Source organism: Scyliorhinus torazame, chromosome 21 (genome assembly GCF_047496885.1).
Source record: "Scyliorhinus torazame isolate Kashiwa2021f chromosome 21, sScyTor2.1, whole genome shotgun sequence".
Lineage (NCBI taxonomy): Eukaryota > Metazoa > Chordata > Chondrichthyes > Carcharhiniformes > Scyliorhinidae > Scyliorhinus > Scyliorhinus torazame.
Genome location: NC_092727.1, coordinates 55608265 through 55627564, shown reverse-complemented (window position 1 = coordinate 55627564; position 19300 = coordinate 55608265). Strand labels below are relative to the sequence as shown.

Here is a 19300-nt window from a genome sequence, read left to right as displayed (position 1 = left end):
GCCGCGCTATTTCTGGGCGCGCCCGGTGCCTTACGCCTTGCTCGAGAAGGTAGAAGGGGAGCTCACTCATTTGGAGAGTTGGGTATTATCAGGCCCGTCCATTTTGCTGACTGGGCAGCACCAATTGTACCTGTAATGAAGCCAGATGCCACAGTTCACTTGTGTGGCGACGATAAACTTAGTGAATACGGCTTCCCGACTCAACCGATATCTAATGCCTCGCATAGAGGATCTCTACGCGAAGCTTGCTGGCGAACTCTCGTTCACAAATTTAGATATGAGTCACGCCTACCTACAGTTGGAGCTGGACCTTGCCTCCCGACCATATGTAACGATTAATACACACCGGGGCCTGTATGAATATACACGGTTGCCCTTTGGAGTATCCTCTGCCTGTGCTATTTTTCAACGCGTTATGGAGGGCATTGAGAGGTTTACCACGTGTCGCTGTCTACTTAGATGACGTTTTGATTACAGGGACGTCGGAGCAGGAACATTTGGAAAATCTGGAGGCTGTCCTTCGACGCTTTTCGGAGGCTGGAGTCCGTTTACGTCGCACAAAGTGCGTATTTCAGGCAAAGGAAGTAGTCTACCTAGGTTATCGGGTGGACTGCGAAGGTTTGCACCCCATCGCAGAGAAGGTGCGTGCGATTCAACAGGCCCCCGCCCCGACTGACTCTTCGCATCTTCGTTCTTTTCTCGGTCTCGTAAACTATTACGGGAAGTTCCTCCCCAATCTGGCAACTACGCTGGCCCCGTTGCACCTTCTGCTAAAGAAAAATCACACCTGGATTTGGGGTCAGCCGCAAGAAACCGCTTTCCGGCGGGTAAAGCAACAATTGTCGTCGTCTGGGTTACTAACCCTCTATGATCCTGGAAAGCCTTTGCGCGTCACATGTGATGCATCCCCGTATGGTATTGGGGCCGTCCTGTCCCACAAGATGGAGAACGGGGCCGAGCGACCGATAGCTTTCGCCTCCCGCACATTGACTGCAACGGAGAAAAAGTACGCGCAGATCGAGAAGGAGGGCCTGGCAGTGGTTTTTACGGTGAAAAGTACGTGTATGGCCGCCATTTCACTATCGTGACTGATCATAAGCCTCTGTTGGGACTTTTCAGAGAGGATAAGCCAATACCGCCCATTGCTTCTGCACGGATCCAGCGCTGGGCTTTGTTGCTTGCTGCATACGAGTATTCTCTGGAGCACAAACCAGGAACGCAGATAGCGAATACCGACGCGCTGAGCCGATTGCCTTTATCGACCGGCCCCATGTCGACCCCCACGACCGGTGAGGTGGTTGCAACCCTAAATGTTATGGATACCTTGCCTGTCACGGCATCACAGATCCGTGAGTGGACCCAGACTGAGCCAGTCCTGTCAAAGATTCGGCACATAGTCCTGTATGGTGGGCAGCATAGACCGCTCCCAGGCGAGATGCGGGCATTTTCCTCCAAGCTGTCAGAATTCAGCGTGGAAGACGGCATCCTCTTGTGGGGGACGCGTGTGATTGTCCCGGAAAAAGGCCAGGAGCTGATACTAAGAGACTTGCACAATGGGCATCCAGGTGTGACCAAAATGAAAATGTTGGCCCGGAGTTATGTCTGGTGGCCAGGCCTCGACACTGACATTGAGAAGGTGGCCCAAAACTGCTCCATTTGCCAGGAGCATTGGAAGCTTCCGCCGGCCGCGCCCCTACATCACTGGGAATGGCCAGGGCGGCTTTGGGCACGCTTGCATGCAGATTTCGCAGGCCCTTTTCAACGATCCATGTTCCTTCTATTAATCGACGCCCAGTCTAAATGGCTAGAGGTGCATAAGATGCAGGGGACAACCTCCTGCGCAACAATTGAAAAGATGCGTTTGTCTTTTAGTATGCATGGCCTCCCCGAGGTGCTGGTCACGGATAACGGCACTCCATTCACGAGTACGCCATACCCGCACTGCCCCTTACCACCCGGCTTCAAATGGGTTGGCAAAGCGCGCAGGGCAGACATTCAAAAGAGGTCTACAGAAGCAGTCTTCCGGACCAATGGACACGAGACTGGCTCGCTTTTTGTTTACGTCTCGGACCACCCCCCATGCGGTGACTGGGGTAGCTCCCACAGAACTCCTAATGGGCCGGAGACTTCGCACCCGCCTTAGTATGGTTTTCCCGGACATTGGCGCAAAGGTACGCCGCACACAAGAACGGCAGGGACAGGGATTTTCTTGGCATCGGCCGATTCGGCAGTTTGTGCCCGGTGACCCAGTGTTCGTTCAGAATTTTGCTGGTGGTGCCCAGTGGGTTCCTGGTGTAATCTTTCGCCAAACGGGCCCTATATCTTACCAGGTGCAAGCCAAAGGTCGTCTCCAGAGCAAACATGTAGACCACGTTCGGTCCAGAGGACTATCCCCTCCAAAGATTCCCCGCCCCCGGAGCTCATTTCTATAGCCGTAGAGACCAGAGACAATGGAAGGTAGTCCTCACAATCTTCCTCTGGTGCCTCACTCGAAGCCTGCGCAGGTCGTTACAGAACCGAATGGAGATAGAGACGCTGACATGACGGAGGCAGCAGACTCTGACTCCGAGATGGAGACACAGGGCGCATCAGAGGGGGAAGCCTCGGGTCCACGGGCCTTGGATGTACAACCGTTAGACCGTTCATCACGGAAGCGCAGGTCTCCGTCTCGTTACACGCCGCCTGATCCAGCGCCGCGTGCAAATGGTGTCCGACATGCGGCAAAACGAGTTCGACGCCCTCCTTCGCCAGGGTCTTCGGTGGATTCCTTGGACTTTGCGGGGGAGGGATGTTATAACCTGCCTGCTTACCATTGGCTGGGGACTAATGACAATCTCACAATCCTGTGGGAGTGTGAGCTTCCCCAATGAGGGGGGCGGAGAATCCATTAGTAAACCCCATGTATAAATAAAGCTGGCCAGTTTGGAACCAGAAGGAAGAAGTGTGCAGCAAGGGAAGTTGCTGCTGCTGTTATATATATATATATATATATATATATATATGTGTTATTGTAAATAAATGTTATTACTTTGTATCCTTAAAACTAGAGCTGGATTCTTCGTGGCCCTTACAAAACTTACCGACCTGTCGCGATGAAAGTTATCCCACACATTCTCTCAGGGGCTGGTTATGAATGAGACACGTGCCTCGGCACTGGTCCCCAAACAACAGGGTCCCACAAAATGATGAGCAAGTCTCACAGCCAATCAGGGATAGAAGTATTTTGAAATTCCTTACAGATTTGACCCGTCAGTCACCCTGCTGGGCCAGTCTTTGCAGAGAAGAAAGCTCCTGACCCAATCACCGGTCAGTGGTACATTCCCCTCTCTCCTGTGATGCTGTGTGCCTGTGCAGTAAGGTGCAGCAATATGGAATCGGGGGCGACCCAGATTGCAGTCCCTGATGAAACTTTAGTTCTGACACACACAGCAGTGGCTGGCATCCAGTGTTCAGGAGTATGAATTTGAGAAGATGCAGCCCCCAGTGCCTGTCACATTAAGGTGTGATTCTGTGAATCTCAGCCCCACAGGCGGGAACCAGCGCCAGAGCCAATTAACCCCCTCTATCCCATTCCCACATCCCTCACCCTTCTATCGCTGCTGCTGCACCCCGATCCTCCTTCCCTCAACCGCATCGCCCACCTTCTACCCCATCCTCCTTTCTCCACCCCATCGTTCTCTCTCCCTCACACTCGGCGGCACGGTAGCACAGTGGGTAGCACTGTTGCTTCACAGCACCAGGGTCCCAGGTTCAATTCCTGGCTTGGGTCACTGTCTGTGCGGAGTCTGCACGTTCTCCCCGTGTCTGCGTGGGTTTCCTCCGGGTGCTCCGGTTTCCTCCCACAAGTCCCGAAAGACGTGCTTGTTAGGTGAATTGGACATTCTGAATTCACCCTCAGTGTACCCGAACAGGCGCCGGAATGTGGCGACTGGGGGATTTTCAAAATAACTTCATTGCCTGAATATTTTGCAAACTATTTATGTAAATCACTTTATGTTTCTTCTCTATAACTTATTTCCATCAACCATCCCACCCCAATCTGATAGAGGTATACAAAATTATGAGGGGCATAGACAGAGTGGATAGTCAGAGGCTTTTCCCCAGGGTAGAGGGGTCAATTACTAGGGGGCATAGGTTTAAGGTGAGAGGGGCAAGGTTTAGAGTAGATGTACGAGGCAAGTTTTTTTACGCAGAGGGTAGTGGGTACCTGGAACTCGCTACCGGAGGAGGTAGTGGAAGCAGGGACGATAGGGACATTTAAGGGGCATCTTGACAAATATATGAATAGGATGGGAATAGAAGGATACGGACCCAGGAAGTGTAGAAGATTGTAGTTTAGTCGGGCAGTGTGGTCGGCACGGGCTTGGAGGGCCGAAGGGCCTGTTCCTGTGCTGTACATTTCTTTGTTCTTTGTTCTTTATTTGCAGTGTTAATGTAAGCCTACTTGTGACAATAAAGATTATTATTATTATCCCCATTCCCCCAGTGGGAAAACAGTGATTGTGTGGGATTGAGAGAAGTGCGGGTGCGGACACAGGCCCATTTGTATCCAAGTTCCTTCAAGCCTAAGCCGATGCTGACCATAGCCCCTACCCAGGGAGCTGCCAATTGGCATTGTGACGCATTTGGCTGCTGGAAGTGTTCAAGGGGAAACATGGTAGTAGGATGTAGCATACAGGAGTGCATCACCGAGAAAGAGGCACATTCTGCAGGCACATCCCTCTACCTGGCACTCAGGTGATACCAAATCAGTCCTCTTTAAACCCAAATTCCTTCAGAAAGAACAATACATTCTGCTTTACGATTAATTTCCTTTCTTCCTTAGTGTTACTGGAAGCAGGACCGAACTAAGGTAATGGCCCCTATTATAGAATACATGACTTTGGTCATGTAAAGCCAAATTCTCTAACAATATAGAGGTTTCTATAGACCCCGGATGTTTTATCAATTGCTTCATTTATCCTCTTTGTCGCATAAACACAATACCTAAAATTAGCTATGTATATTATAAAGCAATGATAATTGGTCAGAAATTATGGTGTGTTAAATAGATAAATGGCACGGAAAGATAGTTGAGGATGCAGTTAAGAATTTTCTTCCTTACCCAACACGTCAGGAAGTTACAGATTTAATCAGCAGCTTACCCTGAGATAGTATCCAATTTCCATGTGGGAACCATAGAACCTCACAGCACAGATGGATGCTATTTGATCTATCATTGTAACTGCACAGCTCTCAGACAGAACTATCCACGTCATGTTATTTCCCATACTTCTCTTTTTAAATTAATTCCGGTATGAAATATCTGATGGAGTCTATTCCCGTCATTGTTTCTGCTCGAAACATCACCCGTGTCCTAACAACTCCCCAATTCCTATCAATAGTCATTGTATCATCCTGTTTTATTTGGTTAAGAAAATGAGTGCACCAGACATCATGGTACCTGCTGTAAGAATGTGTTCAATTTTCAGGTATAAAGAAAGGTTTCAAAAATGGAGATTGGGGTGGGCTGGTTGATGGAAATAAGTTATAGAGAAGAAACATAAAGTGATTTACATAAATAGTTTGCAAAATATAAACCTTTTGCAAAATATAAAACATTGGCAAGATTTCATGTATAGACATGAGATACAGCTTAAGTTAACTAAAGCCAGAATTGAATGTCAAAAATACATTGGCAAAAAAAACCCGATTAGGTGGCATTCCTTTGTAAAGCGTTATAAGTTCAGGTAGTGGCCAAAAAAGCCACACAGGTCCTTTGAAAAATGGTGGTTCGGATTGAGGAGTATGATACAACTAAAATATAAATATATCTATTTTGCATTCAGTTTCCCTATTGAAAATGATATCTGGTTGGTATAAATGCTTTTGATATTGACTCCTTGCATGTAAATGCATAAATGGCCTTAGCTTGGTTTGAGGCACTGAAGGTTGATCAGGTTGCTAGACTGGATAACATTTATCCCTAAATACTGTAGAAAATCAGAGAGGTACTACGTGAGCCAAACCATTAATTTAGCTGACTAATATTTCTGAGCCATCTGGAATAGTTTGAAATGACTGAAGAAGGCGCTTTATGCATAAATGCTTGCACACGTATGTTGAGGTCCATCCATTAATATCTAGATAGGAACACAGGAATACATGGATGCCATTCAGCCACTTGCACTTGTTCTGTCATTAAGGCCGGTCTGTATCTTAACTCTATTTACCTAGATTTTTTTCCATACCTTGTTCGTAAAGCTCTATAATTCATGTGTTTAATAGGCTTGAATTACATAATTAAACTGTTGCATAATGAATTTCTAGTCATGCTAAATACTAATGATTCAATGATTCATGGGTTGAAATAAAATGCCAACTGGCTCTAATATTTTTCATGTAAAAGATATAGTTAAACTGACGTTTCTAGACTCAAATGATTAATACATAGGAAAACAATGTAACAGAGTATTCAGAAATGGTATGAGCAACACATTTTCTGAGAGCTACTGCACCTCTTAATTTCCCACTACACCACTGGTGGTGGGGGCAGGGGTAGCAGGAGATGTCGAGTGTGAGGGAGTAGGGGGAAGAGAGAGTGTGCGTGAGGAATGTGTTAGAGAGAAAGTATGCATGGAGTAAGAGAGGAAGTATAAGTGTGTGCGAGAGGTTCGGATGAAGAGCGAGTGTGTGCGAGGGGCAGGAATGGAGAGTGTGTGCAAGGGGTAGGGAAGGAGAGTGTGTGCAAGGAGTGTGGATGAAGAGAGTGTTTGCAAGGAGTGAGGGAAGGGAGTGTGTGTGAGGGGAGGGAGTGCGTATGTGGGGAGGGAGTGTGTGTGAGGGGAGGGAGTGTGTGTGAGGGGAAGGAGTGTGTATGTGGGGAGGGTGTGTAGGGGTGGAGAGAGAGTGTGTGAGGGGAGGCAGTGTGTATGAGGGGATGGAGTGTGTGTGAGGGGAGGGAGTGTGTCTGAGGGGAGGGAGTGTGTATGAGGGGAGGGAGTGCATAGGGGTGGAGAGTGTGTGCGAGGGATGGGGATGAAGAGAGATTGTGTGTGAGGGGTGAGAGAGGGGGAAGGTGTGTTTGGGGTGGGGGAGGAGAAGTATGTGCTGGGCAGAGCAGAGGGAGACAGTGTGTGTGGAGTGGGAGAGACAGTGCAGGTCAGGTGTGGGGCAGGGGAGACTGTGTGTGTATGGGGGGGGAGAGTGTGTGTGAGTGTCAGAGGTAGGGGAGGGGAGAGAACATGTGAGGGGTGCGGAGAGGGGTGTTTGTATGGAATGGGGAGAGTGTGTGTGGGTTTGGGGGAGGAGTGAAAGTGTATATGGGGTGGGGTAGATCGAGTATGTGTGGGGGGGAAAGGGGGAGAACAAGTGGGATTGTGGGGAGATGGAGAATATGTGGGGGAGAGGGGGAGTGTGTGTGTGGAATGGGGAGAGGGAGAATGTGTGTGGGGTGGAGGAAAAGGGAGTAAGTGACATTGGGGGGAGAGGGAGCATGTGTTTGGGGTGGGGGGAGAGGGAGACTGTGCTTGGGGTGGAGGAGAAGGATAGTGTGTGGAGTCGGGAAGAGGGATAGTGTGTGGGGTGGGGGGGAAGAGGGATAGTGTGTTAGGTGGGGGGGAAAGGGAGGGTGTGGCATTGGGGGGGAGAGGGAGGGTGTGTGGCGTGGGGAGAGGGATAGTGTGTGAGGTGGGGGGGAGAGGGATAGTGTGTGGGGTGGGGGGAGAGGGATAGTGTGTGAGGTTGGGGATAGGGATAGTGTGTGGGGTGGGAGAGGGATAGTGTGTGGGGTGGGGGGGAGAGGGATAGTGTGTGGGGTGGGGGAGAGGGGTAGTGTGGGGGTGGGGGTGGGAGTGGGATAGTGTGTTAGGTGGGGGAGAGGGATAGTGTGTGGGGTGGGGGGAGAGGGATAGTGTGTGGGGTGGGGGAGAGGGATAGTGTTTGGGGTGGGGGGAGAGGGAGAGTGTGTTTGGGGTGGAGGGAAAGGGAGTGTGTGGCATTGGGGGGAGAGCGAGAGTGTGTGGCATGGGGGGAGAGGGATAGTGTGTGAGGTGGGGGGAGAGGGATAGTGTGTGGGGTGGGGGAGAGGGAAAGTGTGTGAGGTGGGGGAGAGGGATAGTGTGTGAGGTCGGGGAGAGGGATAGTGTGTGGGGTGGGAGAGGGATAGTGTGTGGGGTGGGGGGGAGAGGGATAGTGTGTGAGGTGGGGAGAGGGATAGTGTGTGGGGTGGGGGGAGAGGGATAGTGTGTGGGGTAGGGGAGAGGGGTAGTGTGGGGGTGGGGGGGAGTGGGATAGTGTGTTAGGTGGGGAGAGGGATAGTGTGTGGGGTGGGGGGAGAGGGATAGTGTGTGGGGTGGGGGAGAGGGAGAATGTATGGGCTGTGGGGGAGAGGGATAGTGTGTGAGATGGGGGGAGAGGGCTAGTGTGTAGGGTGGGGGCAGAAGGATAGTGTGTCAGGTGGGGGGAGAGGGATAGTGTGTGGGGTGGGGGAGAGGGATAGTGTGTGAGGTGGTGGGAGAGGGATAGTGTGTGAGGTGGGGGAGAAGGATAGTGTGTGAGGTGGGGGGAGAAGGAGAGTGTGTGAGGTGGGGGAGAGGGATAGTGTGTGGGCTGTGGGGGGGGGGGGAGAGGGATAGTGTGTGGGGTGTGGGGGGAGAGGAATAGTGTGTGAGGTGGTGGGAGAGGGATAGTGTGTGGTGTGGGGGTGAGGGATAGTGTGTGGGCTGTGGGGGGAGAGGGATAGTGTGTGAGGTGGTGGGAGAGGGATAGTGTGTGGTGTGGGGGTGAGGGATAGTGTGTGGAATAGGGGTGAGCGATAGTGTGTGAGGTGGGGGGAGAAGGAAAGAGTGTGTGGGGTGGGGGGAGAGGGATAGTGTGTGGTGTGGGGGTGAGGGATAGTGTGTGGGCTGTGTGGGGGGAGAGGAATAGTGTGTGAGGTGGTGGGAGAGGGATAGTGTGTGGGGTGGGGGAGAGGGATAGTGTGTGGAATGGGGGTGAGGGATAGTGTGTGGGGTGGGGGGGAGAGGGATAGTGTGTGGTGTGGGGGTGAGGGATAGTGTGTGGGGTGGGGGGGAGAGGGATAGTGTGTGGGGTGGGGGGAGAGGGATAGTGTGAGGTGGGGGGAGAGGGATAGTGTGTGGGGTGGGGGGAGAGGGATAGTGTGTGGGGTGGGGGAGAGGGATAGTGTGTGAGGTGGGGGGAGAGGGATAGTGTGTGAGGTGGGGGAGAGGGATAGTGTGTGAGGTGGGGGGAGAGGGATAGTGTGTGAGGTGGGGGGAGAAGGAGAGTGTGTGGTGTGGGGGGAGAGGGATAGTGTGTGAGGTGGGTAGAGAGGGATAGTGTGTGGGGTGGAGGTGAGGGATAGTGTGTGAGGTGGGGGGAGAGGGATAGTGTGTGGGGTGGGGGAGAGGGATAGTGTGTGGGGTGGGGGTGAGGGATAGTATTTGGGGTGTGGGGGAGAGGGGTAGTGTGGTGGTGGGCGGGGGAGTGGGATAGTGTGTTAGGTGGGGGGGGGAGAGGGAGAATGTGTGGGTTGGGAGGGAGAGGGATAGTGTGTGGGGTGGGGGAGGAGTTTGTGTGGGGTGGGGGGAGAGGGATAGTGTGTGGGGTGGGGGGAGAGGGATAGTGTGTGGGGTGGGGGGAGAGGGATAGTGTGTGGGGTGGGGGGAGAGGCATAGTGTGTGGGGTGGGGTGAGGGATAGTGTGTGGGGTGGGAGGGTGAGGGATAGTGTGAAGGGGTGGGGGAGAGGGATTTTGTGTGGGGTGGGGGAAGAGGAAGAATGTGTGGGGTGGGGGGGGAGAGGGATAGTGTGTGAGGTGGGGGAGAGGGATAGTGTATGAGGTGGGGGAGAGGGCTAGTGTGTGTGGTGGGGGGGAGAGGGCCAGTGTGTGGGGTGGGGGGAGAGGGAGAATGTATGGGCTGGTGGGGAGAGGAATAGTGTGTGAGGTGGGGGGAGAGGTATAGTGTGTGGGGTGTGGGGAGAGTGATAGTGTGTGAGGTGGGGCGAGAGGGATAGTGTGTGGGGTTGGGGGAGAGGGCTAGTGTGTAGGGTGGGGGCAGAGGGATAGTGTGTCAGGTGGGGGGAGAGGGATAGTGTGTGGGGTGGGGGAAGAGGGTTAGTGTGTGGGGTGGGGGAGAGGGATAGTGTGTGAGGTGGGGGAGAAGGATAGTGTGTGGGGTGGGGGGAGAGGGATAGTGTGTGGGCTGTGGGGGGGAGAGGGATAGTGTGTGGGGTAGGGGAGGGGGTAGTGTGGGGGTGGGGGGGAGTGGGGGAGAGGGATAGTGTGTGGGGTGGGGGAGAGGGATAGGGTGTGGGCTGGGGGGGAAGAGGGATAGTGTGTGAGGTGGGGGGAGAGGGATAGTGTGTGGGGTGGGGGGAGAGGGATAGGGTGTGGTGTGGGGGTGAGGGATAGTGTGTGGGGTGGGGGGAGAGGTATAGTGTGTGGGGTGGGGGGGAGAGGGATAGTTTGTGGGGTGGGGGTGAGGGATAGTGGGTTGGGTGTGAGGGATAGTGTGTGATGTGGGGGGAGAAGGAGAGTGTGTGGGGTGGGGGGGAGGGATAGTGTGTGGGGTGGGGGTGAGGGATAGTCTGTGGGGTGGGGGGGAGAGTGATAGTGTGTGGTGTGGGGGTGAGGGATAGTGTGTGGGGTGGGGGGAGAGAGATAGTCTGTGGGGTGGGGGAGAGAGATAGTCTGTGGGGTGGGTGGAGGGATACGGTGTGGTGTGGGGGTGAGGGATATTTTGAGGGGTGGGGGGAGAGGGATAGTGTGTGGGGTGGGGGGAGATGGATAATGTTTGGGGTGGGGGTGAGGGATAGTGTGTGGGGTGGCGGTGAGGGATAGTGTGTGGGGTGGGGGGCGAGGGATAGTGTGTGGGGTGGGGGGGCGAGGGATAGCGTGTGGGGTGGGGGGAGAGGGATAGTGTGTGGGGTGGGGGAGAGGGATAGTGTGTGGGGTGGGGGGGAGAGGGATAGTGTGTGGGGTGGGGTGAGGGATAGTGTGTGGGGTGGTAGGCTGAGGGATAGTGTGAGGGGTGGGGGAGAGGGATTTTGTGTGGGGTGGGGGAAGAGGAAGAATGTGTGGGGTGGGGGGGGAGAGGGATAGTGTGTGAGGTGGGGGAGAGGGATAGTGCATGAGGTGGGGGAGAGGGATAGTGTGTGGCGTGGGGGGAGAGGGCGAGTGTGTGGGGTGGGGGGGAGAGGGCCAGTGTGTGGGGTGGGGGGGAGAGGGATAGTGTGTGAGGTGGGGGGAGAGGGCTAGTGTGTGGGGTGGGGGAGAGGGATAGGGTGTGGGGTGGGGGGAGAGGGCTAGTGTGTGGCGTGGGGGGAGAGGGATAGTGTGTGGGGTGGGGGGAGAGGGAGAATGTATGGGCAGGGGGGGAGAGGGATAGTGTGTGAGGTGGGGGGAGAGGTATAGTGTGTGGGGTGTGGGGAGAGTGAGTGTGTGGGGTTGGGGGAGAGGGCTAGTGTGTAGGGTGGGGGCAGAGGGATAGTGTGTCAGGTGGGGGGAGAGGGATAGTGTGTGGGGTGGGGGAGAGGGTTAGTGTGTGGGGTGGGGGAGAGGGATAGTGTGTGAGGTGGGGGAGAGGGATAGTGTGTGAGGTGGGGGGAGAAGGAGAGTGTGTGAGGTGGGGGGAGAGGGATAGTGTGTGGGCTGTGGGGGGGAGAGGGATAGTTTGTGGGGTGGGGGGAGAGGGATACTGTGTGGATTGGGAAGGTGAGGGATAGTGTGTGAGGTGGGAGAGAAGGAAAGAGTGTGTGGGGTGGGGGGAGAGGGATAGTGTGTGGTGTGGGGGTGAGGGATAGTGTGTGGGCTGTGGGGGGGGGAGAGGGATAGTGTGTGGGGGGGGAGGGATAGTGTATGGGGTGGGGGGAGAGGGATAGTGTGTGGAATGGTGGTGAGGGATAGTGTGTGGGGTGCGTGGGAGAGGGATAGTGTGTGGGATGGGGGAGAGGGATAGGGTGTGGGGGTGGGGGATAGTGTGTGGTGTGGGGGGAGAGGGATAGTTTGTGGGGTGGGGGTGAGGGATAGTGTGTTGGGTGTGAGGGTGAGGGATAGTGTGTGAGGTGGGGGGAGAGGGATAGTGTGTGGGGTGGGAGTGAGGGACAGTGTGTGGAGTGGGGGGGAGAGGAATAGTGTGTGGTGTGGGGGTGAGGGATAGTGTGTGGGGTGGGGGAGAGAGATAGTCTGTGGGGTGGGGGGAGAGGGATACGGTGTGGTGTGGGGATGAGGGATAGTGTGTGGGGTGGGGGGAGAGGGATAGTGTGTGGGTTGGGGAGATGGATAGTGTGTGGGGTGGGGGTGAGGGATAGTGTGTGAGGTGGGGGTGAGGGATAGTGTGTGGGGTGGGGGGGCGAGGGATAGTGTGTGGGGTGGGGGGGCGAGGGATAGTGTGTGGGGTGGGGGGAGAGGGATAGTGTGTGAGGTGGGGGGAGAGGGATAGTGTGTAGGGTGGGGTGAGGGATAGTGTGTGGGGTGGGAGGGTGAGGGACAGTGTATGAGGTGGGAGGGTGAGGGATAGTGTGTGAGGTGGGGGAGAGGGATTTTGTGTGGGGTGTGGGAGAGGAAGAATGTGTGGGGGGGGGAGAGGGATAGTGTGTGAGGTGGGGGGAGAGGGATAGTGTGTAGGGTGGGGTGAGGGATAGTGTGTGGGGTGGGAGGGTGAGGGATAGTGTGTGAGGTGGGGGAGAGGGATTTTGTGTGGGGTGTGGGAGAGGAAGAATGTGTGGGGGGGGGGAGAGGGATAGTGTGTGAGGTGGGGGAGGGGGATAGTGTGTGAGGTGGGGGGAGAGGGCTAGTGTGTGGGGTGGGGGGAGAGGGCTAGTGTGTGGGTGGGGGGGGAGAGGGATAGTGTGTGGGGTGGGGGGAGAGGGCTAGTGTGTGGGGTGGGGGAGAGGGCTAGTGTGTGGGGTGGGGGGAGAGGGCTAGTGTGAGGGGTGGGGGGAGAGGGAGAATGTGTGTTGGGTGAGGTGGAGAGGGGGAATATTTCAGGTGGCGGGGGGGAAGAGGGAGAGCGTGGGAGGGGTAGGGAGAGAGGGAGAGTGTGGGTGTGGGGTTTGGGGAGAGTCTGTGTGGCCTAATCACATGCTGGAGAATCCTGCTCAACTGGCGATCGGCAGCACCACCCACAGCTGCAGACTGGCTCGCTGACCTCTCGGAACTTCTCCACCTGGTGGTGGGGTGGGGGTGGAGAGTGTGTGTGGGGGAGGGGGGGGAAGAGTGTGTGCTTGTGGGGGGGGGGGAAAGAGTGTGTGGGGTGTGGGACGAGTGTGTGGGGTGGGGGGAGAGGGAGATTGTGTGTGTAGGGGTGTGAGAGTGTGTGTGAGGGGATTGTGTGTGTGTGGGTGGGGGGGGTGAATGTGTGATTGTGTGTGGGAGGAGAGAATGTGTGTGGGGGCAGTGTGTGGGTGGGGGAGAATGTGTGTGTGTGGGGTGGAGAGTGTGAGTGGGAGGCAGTGTGTGTGGGTGGGGGAGAGTGTGTGTGTGGGGGAGTGGAAGAGTGTGTGTGTGAGGGGAGAGTGTGTGTGTGGGGGGGAGAGTGCGTGTGTGGGGAGATGTATGCGTGGGGGAAGAGTGTGTATGTGGGGGGGGCTGTGTATGTGTGGGGGGGAGCGTGTGTGTGTGTGGGGGGGCAGTGTGGTGTGTGTTGCGGGGGGGGGGAGAGTGTGTGTGTGGGGGGGGCGTGTGTGTGTGGGAGGGGGAGCGTGTATGTGTGGGGGCGGGGCAGTGTGTGGGTGTGGGAGGGGGGGACAGTGTGTGTGTGGGGGGGAGAGTGTGTGTTTCTGTGTGCGGGGAGAGAGTGTGTGTTTGTGGGAGGGGGCAGTGTGTATGTGAGGGGAGAGTGTGTGTGTGGGGGGTGGGTGGCAGTGTGTGTGCAGGGGGCAGTGTGCGAGTGTGGGGCGGAGTGTGTGTGTGTGGGGGGGCAGTGTTTGTGTGGGGGGGAAGAGTGTGTGTGTGGATGTGGGGGAGGAGTGTGTGTGTGTGTGGGGGGGGTCAGTGTGTGGCAGGGGGAGAGTGTGTGTGTGGGGGGAGAGACTGTGTGTGGGGGGGAGAGAGTGTGTGTGTGGGAGGGGGGAGTGTGTGTGTATGGGGGGGGAGATAGTATGTGTGGGGGGAGAGTGTATGAGTATGAGGGGGAGAGAATGTGTGTGGGGGGAGAGTGCGTGTGTGTGTGGGAGGGGGGAGAGTGTGTGTGTGGGGGGGCAGTGTGTGGGAAGGGGGAGAGTGTGTGTGTGTGGGGGGGGGATTAAGAGTGTGTGTGTGTGGGAGAGGGGAGTGTGTGTGTGTGTGTGTGGGAGGGGAGAGTGTGAGTGTGGGGGGGGAGAGTGTGTGTGTGCGGGGGGGGGCAGTGTGTGGCGGGGGGAGAGTGTGTGTGTGTGGGAGGGGGCAATGTGTGTGTGTGTGTGTGTGGGAAGGGGGAGAGTGTGTGTGTGGGGGGGGGATTAAGAGTGTGTGTGTGTGGGAGAGGGGTGTGTGTGTGTGTGTGTGGGAGGGGAGAGTGTGAGTGTGGGGGGGGGGGGGAGAGTGTGTGTGTGTGGGAGGGGGTGGGGGGTGACTGGTCCTCGGTTGGGGGGTTGGTGGAGTCACACTGAAGCTGAGCTGAGGACCTCGGAGCAGTGAACGCCGCACTGTCTCTGACCCAGTGCCGCTCTGATCTCCCGCGCCGTGGAATATTCTCCACCCGCTTCACACTTGAATTTTGCTGCTTGAAGAACAGCGAAACGCGCCGAGTGTGAGAAACAGACAATAATTAGTCAGCTTCCAAACATCGTCCACTGATGTCAGTGTCGCTAATTCGCTGGTGAATTGCTGGTTTTCCCGCTTTTGGGGGTTGGTCCCGAGGCAGTGAGTGGATTTAAGAGGAGGGTGTGGATTCTCCCCCAGGTACACAGAGCTCCGTCTCTCTCGCTCGCTGTTCTCATCAATCGACCTGAGGAGCCGCCAACAGAAATCACAGCCCAACTCCAACTCCGCGGCTCCTCGCCATTTCATTTAGTCTCCTTTTTTCTCACCCTGCACAATGACAGCTTTTCCAGTGAATGCTTTTCCAGTGAAAGGTGTCCAGTGTCAGCTTTTACAATGTCCATCCGCCCGCCTCAGTTCCCATCCCAAAGAGTGAGCAGCAACAGGAAACTTTCTTGGTCAGGAGCGAACTGAAAGTCTGAGCAGATAAGCAGACCCTAGATCCCATTCCCAGACCCGGAGATTATTCCCAGACCTCGCATATCATTCCCACACCCTCGAGATCATTCGCCGACCCCGTGATCACTCCCAGACCCCGATTATCATTCCCAAATACCGGAGATTATTCCCGGAACCCGGATATTATTCCCAGACCCTGGAACCCATTACCAGACTCCCGAGATTATTCCCAGACCCTGGATCCCATTTTCAGACCCCAGAGATCATTCCCAGACCCTGGATTCCATTCCCAGGCCCTACTCACTAATTCTGGGCAGTCACCAGGCCACTTCAGAGGGTAATGCAAGTTTGGTGGGTACACACAGAGCAATACCCTACCAGTGAGGTTAATACTCTACCTGTGGACACAATGTAACGTTAATACCTACCTGTGGGCACAATGTGAGGTTAATACCCTACCTGTGGGCACAATGTGAAGGTAATACCCTACCTGTGGGCACATTGTGAGGTGAATATCCAACTGTGTGCACAATGTGAGATTAATACCCTACCTGTGGATACAATGTGAAGTTAATACACTACCTGTGGGCACAATGTGAGATTAATACCCTACCTGTGGGCACAATGTGAGATTAATACCCTACCTGTGGGCACAACGTGAGATTAATACCCTACCTGTGGGCACAATGTGAGGTTAATACCCTACCTGTGGGCACAATGTAAGGTTAATACTGTACCTGTGGGCATAATGTGATGTTAATACCCTACCTGTGGGCATAATGAGGTTAATACCCTATATGTGGGCACAATGTAAGGTTAATACCCTACCTGTGGGAAAATGTGAGGTTAATACCCTACCTGTGGGGACACAATGTGAGGTTAATACCCTACCTGTGGGACAATGTGAGGTTAATACCCTACCTGTGGGAAAATGTGAGGTTAATATCCTACCTGTGGGGACACAATGTGAGACTAATACCCTACCTGTGGGACAATGTGAGGTTAATACCCTACCTGTGGGGACACAATGTGAGGTTAATACCCTACCTGTGGGAAAATGAGAGGTTAATATCCTACCTGTGGGGACACAATGTGAGACTAATACCCTACCTGTGGGACAATGTGAGGTTAATACCCTACCTGTGGGAAAATGTGAGGTTAATACCCTACCTGTGGGCACACCATGTGAGGTTAATACCCTACCTGTGGGAAAATGTGAGGTTAATATCCTACCTGTGGGGACACAATGTGAGACTAATACCCTACCTGTGGGACAATGTGAGGTTAATATCCTACTTGTGGGGACACAATGTGAGATTAACACCCTACCTGTGGGGACACAATATGATGTTAGTGCCCTTCCTATGGGCACAATGTGAGGTTTATACCTTACCTGTAGGGAAAATGTGAGGTTAATAGCCTATCTGTGGGAACACAATGTGAGATTAATACCCTACTTGTGGGGATACAATGTGAAATTAATACCCTACTTCTGGGGACAATGTGAAATTAATACCCTACCTCTGGCGACAATGTAAGGCTAATATCCTACCTGTGGGACAATGTAAGGTTAATACCCTACCTGTGGGACAATGTAAGGTTAATAATACCCTACCTGTGGGACAATGGGCTGTTTCGGGGCTGTTTAGCACAGGGCTAAATCGCTGGCTTTGAAAGCAGACCAAGGAAGGCCAGCAGCACGGTTCAATTCCCGTAACAGCCTCCCCGAACAGGCGCTGGAATGGGGCGACTAGGGGCTTTTCACAGTAACTTCATTTGAAGCCTGCTTGTGACAATAAGAGATTTCCATTTCATTTCAATCTAAGGATAATACCTTACCCGTGGGACAATGTAAGGTTAATACTGTACCTGTGGGCACAATGTGAGGTTAATATCCTACCTGTGGGCACAATGTGAGGTTAATACCCTACCTGTGGGCACAATGTAAGGTTAATACCCTACCTGTGGGCAGATGTCTTGGCAACATATGAACTCACACCTTCTCGTCAAAATACCCATCCACGAGGCACCATATCAAGAGCCCCCCCGACAGGTTGGGCAACAGAACATTGTCCACAACAAGAACCCCCACCCACACCAGTCCCCACTCACATCAACCCCAGCAAAAGCAAACCTCGCTAATAACAGCAGCAAACGGCATTGCATCGAACATATTGGAGCACAAATAGAAAATATTAAATCAAATCCCAGACTCTTACCTCCCCGGAGGAGCAGGGCGATTAACAGCGGGAGGACGGGGCTCATTCCCGGGGCTGCAGAGTGTCCTCGCTTCGCTGATCTTTGCAGAGAGCTGTCTGGGCTAGACTGCCCGAGCGTTCCCTTCGCTCTCTCCGGAGTGTCTCAGTGTTTGCTCGTCTCCGGTTACTGTTCACTCGCCGCTGTCCTGCGCCTGTCTCCGATGTTGCCGCCGTTCAACATCTCCTCAAGTCAAGAGTCATTCAGATCCAGCGCTCCAGCAGCAGCAACTCCGCCCACAGCAGCAAGAGCTCTTCCCCCAAAGCGCACATTCGCTCAAACCAGAGGCAGGAAGCATCCGACAGCAGGACAGTCACCCACACTCCACCCATACCGTTACACAACACACCAGGCACAGTGGCAATCCTGCAGCCCCTCGCCCGACCCAACACGGGGGAACATTCCCAACTGGCAAGGTCACCGAATTAATCTAACATAGGGCAACATACAACTTATTGAACCTCAGGGTAAAGCCCACACACACCAGAACTAGTACCAGGGAGTCGAGCTCACCCAGCCTAATAACCTCAACACTGAGCATCTCAAGCCCACCACCACGGGTAACTCAACACACATGCCCATTACAGCAGCAAACTAAACCCATAAAACCTAAAATAAAAGCAAATTACTGTGGATGCTGGAATCTGAAACAAAAACAGAAAATACTGGACAATCTCAGCAGGTCCGGCAGCATCTGTGGAGAGGGAAGGGACCTAACATTCCGAGTCTGGGTGACTCTTCATCAAACCCAATGGGTGGGTTTCTCTGTCCCGTCGCACCCATTTGCGGGTGCGGCGTGCCCCCACCGGAGGCGGGATCCTCCATCCCGGCAGTCGGCCACTGGGGTTTCCCATTGTGGGCACACCCACGGCATCGGGAAATCCGCGCGAGTGAGTGCGCTGCCGGAGAAGCGAATGATCCCGCCGATGGAGAATCCAGCCTAATATGTCTACCCAGGTCCACAGGTCACTGAAAGGGGCAACACAGGTGGAGAAGGTAGTCAAGAAGGCATACGGCATGCTTGCCTTCATTGGATGGGGCATTGAGTATAAAAAGTGGCAAGTCATGTTGCATCTGTATAGAACCTTAGTTAGGCCACACTTGGAGTATAGTCTTCAATTCTGGTCGCCACAGGACCAGAAGGATGTGGAGGCTTTAGAGAGGGTGCAGAAGAGATTTACCAGGATGTTGCCTGGTATGGAAGGCATTAGGTATGAGGAGCGGTTGAATAAACTCAGTTTGTTCTCACTGGAACAACGGAAGTTGAGGGGCGACCTGATAGAGGTCTACAAAATTATGAGGGGTATAGACAGGGTGGATAGTCAGAGACTTTTTCTCAGGGTAGAGGGGTCAATTACTAGGGGGCATAGGTTTAAGGTGCGAGGGGCATGGTTTAGAGGAGATGTACGAAGCACATTTTTTACACGGAGGGTAGTGGGTGCCTGGAACTCGCTGCCGGAGAAGGTGGTGGAAGCAGGGACGATAGCAACGTTTAAGGGGCATCTTGACAAACACATGAATAGGATGGGAATAGAGGGATACGGACCCTGGAAGTGCAGAAGATTTTAGTTTAGACGGGAGCATGTTCGGCGCAGCTTGGAGGGCCGAAGGGCCTGTTCCTGTGCTGTACGTTTCTTTGTTCTAAGTGATGTAGATTCATAAAAGATAGCCCATTGCGTCCACATGGGTCAGAAACTATTTTAATCCTATTTTCCAGCACTTGGCCCATAGCCTTGTATGCCTTGCCATCGCAAGTGAACATCTAAATATCTGTTAAACGTTATGAGGGTCTCTGCCTCCACCACCCTGTCAGGCAATGAGTTCCAGATTCCCACAGCCCTCTGGGTGAAAAAGCTTCTTCCTCACATCCATGTATTTCTACACGATCTGTGTTTGCAAATCCAACCTTAAAACCCCCAAACCT

At 54.0% G+C, this 19300-nt stretch overlaps 1 protein-coding gene across 2 annotated transcripts in view; it reads right to left on the bottom strand.

Annotated features, from left to right (window-relative positions):
* Positions 1–17697, bottom strand: part of kirrel3a (kirre like nephrin family adhesion molecule 3a) — a 1049271-nt gene extending 1031574 nt beyond the window's left edge. The window contains exon 1 of one of the 2 annotated variants that reach the window (XM_072486819.1): positions 17340–17697. In XM_072486819.1, the coding sequence (XP_072342920.1) occupies positions 17340–17385 (46 nt within the window). In that variant the 5' untranslated portion in view covers positions 17386–17697. The remainder of the gene's footprint in view (positions 1–17339) is intronic. The other variant, XM_072486820.1, reaches the window with a different exon arrangement.
* Positions 17698–19300: the final 1603 nt, after the last annotated feature.